The sequence below is a fragment of the Raphanus sativus genome, unplaced genomic scaffold (assembly GCF_000801105.2).
Source record: "Raphanus sativus cultivar WK10039 unplaced genomic scaffold, ASM80110v3 Scaffold4708, whole genome shotgun sequence".
NCBI lineage: Eukaryota > Viridiplantae > Streptophyta > Magnoliopsida > Brassicales > Brassicaceae > Raphanus > Raphanus sativus.
The window spans coordinates 310-6,180 of NW_026620010.1; the positions used below are offsets into that span (position 1 = coordinate 310).

At 42.2% G+C, this 5,871-nt stretch overlaps 1 protein-coding gene across 1 annotated transcript; it reads right to left on the bottom strand.

Annotated features, from left to right (window-relative positions):
• Positions 1 to 1,483: 1,483 nt before the first annotated feature.
• LOC130507527 (uncharacterized) lies at positions 1,484 to 2,768 on the bottom strand. Its single transcript, XM_057002230.1, has 3 exons — positions 2,307 to 2,768; positions 1,635 to 1,799; positions 1,484 to 1,492 (listed from the first exon to the last, which is right to left on the bottom strand). The coding sequence occupies exons 1-3, from the start codon at positions 2,766 to 2,768 to the stop codon at positions 1,484 to 1,486; spliced, it is 636 nt and encodes a 211-aa protein (XP_056858210.1).
• Positions 2,769 to 5,871: the final 3,103 nt, after the last annotated feature.

Here is a 5,871-nt window from a genome sequence, read left to right on the forward strand (position 1 = left end):
CCCTCAAGATCAATCTGGTAGGCATTGTTGTTGATTCTTCTCTGCACTTTGAAAGGTCCATCTTTCCTTGGTAGCAGCTTTGATTTCCTCTCAACAGGAAACCTCTCCTTTCTCATGTGAATCCACATAAGATCACCCGGCTCAAGTACTAGCTCCTTGCGCCCCTTGTTCTTGTGCCTCTCATACACCTTGGTCCTCTCCTCAATGTTCTTCCTGACCTGTTCATGCAAAGACAAAACAAACTCGGCCTTCTGCTTGCCATCCAGATTAGTTTGTTCTTTTAAAGGCAAAGCAAACAAATCAAGAGGAGATAGTGGGTTAAAACCATAAACAACTTGAAAAGGTGAGAGTTTAGTAGCTGAATGCACTGCCCTATTGTATGCAAACTCTACATGTGGTAAACAATCCTCCCAAGTCCTAATGTTACTCTTAATGATGGCTCGCAAGAGAGTGGACAATGTCCTATTGACTGATTCAGTCTGACCATCAGTTTGGGGATGACAAGTAGTTGAAAACAATAGCTTAGTTCCCAACTTTCCCCACAGAGTTTTCCAGAAATAGCTAAGGAACTTAGTATCTCTATCAGAAACTATAGTCCTAGGCATACCATGCAGTCTAACAACTCCTCTAAAGAATATATCAGCTACCAAAGATGCATCATCAGTTTTATGACAAGGTATGAAGTGAGCCATCTTAGAGAACCTATCAACAACCACAAAGATACTATCTCTTCCTTTCCTGGTTCTAGGCAGTCCTAAGACAAAGTCCATAGATATATCAATCCAGGGTGCAGTAGCGATAGGAAGAGTTGTATACAAACCTGTTGGCTGGACCTTAGACTTGGCCTGCTTGCACACAACACACCTTGAACACACACGCTCCACTTCTTTCTTCATGTTCGGCCAGTAGAAGTGATCTTGCAATGTGGAGAGTGTTTTGGCGACTCCAAAGTGTCCCATCAGTCCTCCTGCATGAGCTTCCCTAACATACAATTCTCTCAAAGAACCATTAGGAACACACAGGCGGTTATCATAGAAAATAAATCCTTTTACTTGATAGAACTTCCCACTAGCATGTTTCTCAGACTCTCTAAACACATCTTTAAACTCAGGATCATCAGCATAGCAAGATTTGATATGTTCAAAGCCTAAAAGTTTAGTTTCCATGGAAGATAACAGAGTATACCTTCTGGAGAGTGCATCAGCCACTACATTCTCCTTACCTTTCTTGTAGTGGATGACATAAGGAAATGTCTCAATGAACTCCACCCACCTGGCGTGCCTCTTGTTCAGCTTCTGTTGCCCCTTGAGATGTTTAAGAGACTCATGATCTGTATGGATCACAAACTCCTTAGGCCACAAGTAGTGTTGCCACACTTGTAGAGCCCTCACCAAGGCATACAGCTCCTTTTCATAGGTAGGATAGTTCAAGGTGGCGCCTCCTAGCTTCTCACTGAAATAAGCTATGGGCTTCTTATCCTGCATCAACACAGCTCCAATTCCAATACCAGATGCATCACATTCAATTTCAAAAGTTTTAGAAAAATCAGGAAGTGCAAGTAAGGGAGCACTTGTTAATTTATTCTTTAGCATTTGAAATGCTTCTTCCTGGTCTGGTCCCCAAGTGAAACCTACACTCTTCTTGATTATTTCAGTTAGTGGTGCTGCAACTGTACTGAAATCTCTCACAAACCTCCTATAGAAGCCAGCAAGTCCATGAAAACTCATGACGTCTCCAATAGACTTAGGGATCGGCCACTCCCTGATGGCTTTCACCTTCTCCTCATCAACCTGTATACCCTGTGAAGTCACAACAAAACCTAAAAAGACAAGGTTATCTGTGCCAAAAGAACACTTCTTGTAGTTAGCATACAGATTTTCTTTTCTAAGCACATCTAGAACTTGTTTCAAGTGGTTAACATGTTCTTCCATAGTCTTGCTGTAAATCAGGATATCATCAAAATACACAACTACAAATCGCCCTATCAAAGCTCTCAAGACATGATTCATTAACCTCATGAAAGTACTAGGTGCATTAGTCAATCCAAAAGGCATCACAAGCCATTCATACAATCCTAGCTTAGTCTTAAAGGCAGTTTTCCACTCATCTCCTTCTTTTATTCTAATCTGGTGGTAACCACTCTTTAAATCAATTTTAGAAAAGACACATGAACCATGTAACTCATCTAGCATATCATCTAAGCGAGGGATTGGATGTCTGTACTTAACTGTTATGTTGTTGATGGCTCTGCAATCCACACACATCCTCCAGCTTCCATCTTTCTTAGGCACCAGTAAAACATGTACAGCACAAGGACTCATGCTCTCCCTGATATGGCCTTTCTCCAGCAGGTCATTGACTTTTTTCTCAAGCTCCTTAGTCTCCACAGGATTGGTCCTGTATGCTGGACGGTTTGGTAAGGTAGCCCCTGGCACAAAATCAATTTGGTGCTCTATGCCCCTAATAGGCGGCAGCCCCATGGGATTGTCTTCTGGAAACACATCCTTATACTCCTGCAAAAGACATTCAATCTCCTCTGGAATCTCAGGAGCAAGGTTAGTAGTAGAGCTCAACAATTCTTTATAAACTACTAGAATAAAATTTGATTGTTCAATCACAGCAGTTTTAATATCTTTAGCAGTAGCAAAGAGGTTGAGTTTATTTACCTGCTTGGTCTCTTCCAGTAGTAAGGTCTTACCAGCAGCCTTGGCGTCCTCCCTCCTCCTTTTGAGAAGCATCTGATCTTGGTGTACTTCTTGAGGTGTCATTGGCGCCAGTGTCACTTGCTTCTCCTTGTGAGCAAAAGTGTATCTGTTGGTGAAGCCATCATGTAATGCTCTCTTATCATACTGCCATGGACGACCAAGGAGGATGTGGCTAGCAGAGCCGGTCCTAGGAATTATATGGCTAGAAGCAAAAACAAAAAAAAGGCCGCTTTTCTATAACAAAATGTTGTTTAGGCAAGAATTGAACCCAGATCCATTCTACTAAACTCCTTGCATACAAGATTATACCACTGGACTAAGGTGTTTATTTGGGAAAATGTGGCCGAAATTTAGTTATAAATCTATCGGCCAGAAGCAGCTGCTTCCTATGCTTCTACCAAGGGCCGGCACTGGTGGCTAGCTTCAAGAGGTGCTACATCACAAGTGATCTCATCCTGATACTTTCCCACTGATAGTAAGACTTTCACTTGCTTGGTGATCTTTAATCCTCCCTCATCATTGATCCATTGCACCAGATATGGCTTAGGGTGTTTGATCACTTCAAGACCTAGTTTCTCCACTAGCTCATTACTTGCCACATTAGTACAGCTACCTCCATCAATGATTAAGCTGCACACCTTGTCTTGAATCAAACACCTTGTGTGGAACAAGTTTTCTCTCTGCTCATCCTCTTTGACCTTAGGTTGAACATTGAGATGTCTTCTAGTAACCAGTAGTTCCCCTTGGACTGGATACTCCACGCCATCCTCATCAAGCTCCTGGTTGCCATCTTCATCCTCAGATATCACTTCCCCATTAGCTAAGATAGTCATCACCTTCTTGTTGGTACAATCACTAGCATAATGCCCAAAGCCATGGCACTTGAAACACTTGATGTTCCTGGTTCTGGTAGGTGTATCCACGCCCTTTCCCTTATCATCACGCTTGGTTCTAGCTGTAGAAGCTTCCTCCTTTGGCTTATCAGTTGATCTCTCATCTCTTGAGTAGGCTGGTTTTGAATTAGATCTGTATGGAGATCTAGTAGAGCTCTTCCTCTTGTTCTGCTGCTCAATCAAAATTGCCTTGTGCAACAACTCATCCATATCTTCATACTCTTGCAGCTCCAACCTATCCTGGATCTCTCTATTAAATCCCCCTTGGAACCTAGCCATAGTAGCTTCCACACCCTCTTCTAAGTCAGCCTTCAACATGAGTGTCTCCATCTCCTGGTGATAGTCCTCTACACTCTTAGAACCTTGGGAAAGCCTCCTTAGTTTATGGTGGAGATCTCTTCCATAGTGATTAGGAACAAATCTCTTTCTCATTACAGTTTTCATCTCAAACCAGGAAGCTATCTGAGGCTCTCCATTGCGTCTCCTGGTAGTAGCAATCTGATCCCACCAGCTAATAGCATAACCAGAAAACTCAGTGGCTGCTAATCTAACCTTCCTCTCCTCAGTGAACTGCTGGCAATTGAAAACTAGCTCAATCTTCTTCTCCCACTCCAGATAGGCATCAGGATCATTCTTACCCTGGAATGGAGGAATTCTAAGCTTGAGATTGCCTAGGTTATCAGCCTGTCGCCTGCGGTTATGGTGCCTGTTGTGCTGACTAGCCTGAGACTCATCATCACTTTCATCAGCTTCATCATCCTCAGCTTGCTCACCATAGAGCCTATGACCTCCAACCTCAAACCGTGCTCCCCTTATAGGTCTGCGTGCTCTCCTAGCTCCAGCAACAGCTGCTGCTCTCTCCTGTCCTGCATTATCATTAACTAAAACATCATTAGCTTGTTGAGCTCGATTGAAGTTAACTTGCATTCTCCTGGTTATCTCAGCCATCATAGCCTCAAATTGGACTTGATTGAGATTGATCTGCTGGGCTGCCGGTTCTCCTCTATCCTCTCTGCCTTGTTCATCAGCCATTGTAACCTGAAAGACAAGTTAGAAAAGAAACAAAAGAGCACAAATATAAACTCTCTCTCACTCTGTTTCAGCTGCCAAGTCTCTCCTTTCTCACAAGTTCAGTTAAGATTCAAAGCTCTACACCTAAGATCTAGAACTAACCCCAATGAATCAGATAGAAAGTATTAAGAGATTTAGGCACCAGCTGACTTTACCACCCTGAGCTGGATTTCTCTTCAGCTAGTTGGATTTCTCTTCAGCTTTCTTATTTTATTTTTTTTTATTTGGATCAAAGATCTCTTTTTTTTTTTTTTGATTACCAGGGTTGGCTCATCTGGCTTACAACAGATAGATAGATAAGAAAAGTGTTTGATGGTATGGAATGATCTGAGTAGACAAATCGCAAACCCTAACCTTCAAGTGGCTCTGATACCACTTGGTGCAGCCTGGTATGGCTTATGCTCCTGGATCACTTGAAGGTAATGGAAGTGGGTGTTCTAAGAGGCTACTAGCACTCTGTTGAACTATGGTCGGCTCTCTACAGCTATGGTGTGGCTGCAAAGATGGATAGCTACTCAAAGACACATGATTACCCTGTATTGTCTAAGATGGATTCACAAGGAATTCCTTCCTTTAAGTGAGATCAATGTTCCTTTAGCTGAACAGAGAAAGCTTGAAGACTTGAAACAACCTGAGAAGATAATTCTTAGATTGAAAGTTGAATGAAAAACAAAGCAGGCTGCTTGCACAGTCTTAAATAAATCGACAGAAATCAAAAGAAAACCCTAGGCTTAAACCAGATGGTTTAATTCTAATCCTAGAACTAATAAAAATCAAAATTGGTCTAATTTTAAAATCCTAATCCTACCCAAACTTGGTTTATTGTTTCTGGTTTAAATTAAATGAAAGTCCAATAACCAGAAACATTACAATTTAATTAAATTGAACCAACAGGCTGGTTTGTCTTGGTTATCTCCTTTGCAAACATCTCCCACGATTTTGGCTAAGTGTAGGAGACTCTTCTCTTGTGCTCTCAGCCTTGATCTAGTCATTGGTCCAATCCACACACTAGCTGGCTCTCCTGGTGTCTCTCTCTGGTTCTGGTTCTGGTCCTGGTTCTCCTCATCAGCAGCCTCCTCATCAGTGTCACTCAGCTCCTCCTCAAGGTCTCTGGTCATGGCTACACCACAAATAAAGCTTCTTAGATCGTGGTTCATCTTGGTTTGATAAGAATCATGAAGATAATGGCATATGTCCGAACA

Excerpts from the sequence above, each read along its gene's own strand:
- LOC130507527 (XM_057002230.1), bottom strand. The coding sequence starts at position 2,768 with ATGACACCTCAAGAAGTACACCAAGATCAGATGCTTCTCAAAAGGAGG. Across the intron at positions 1,800-2,306 it reads AGAGCATGAGTCCTTGTGCT|GGTATACAGGTTGATGAGGA; the intron begins GTACATGTTTTA and ends GTGACTTCACAG.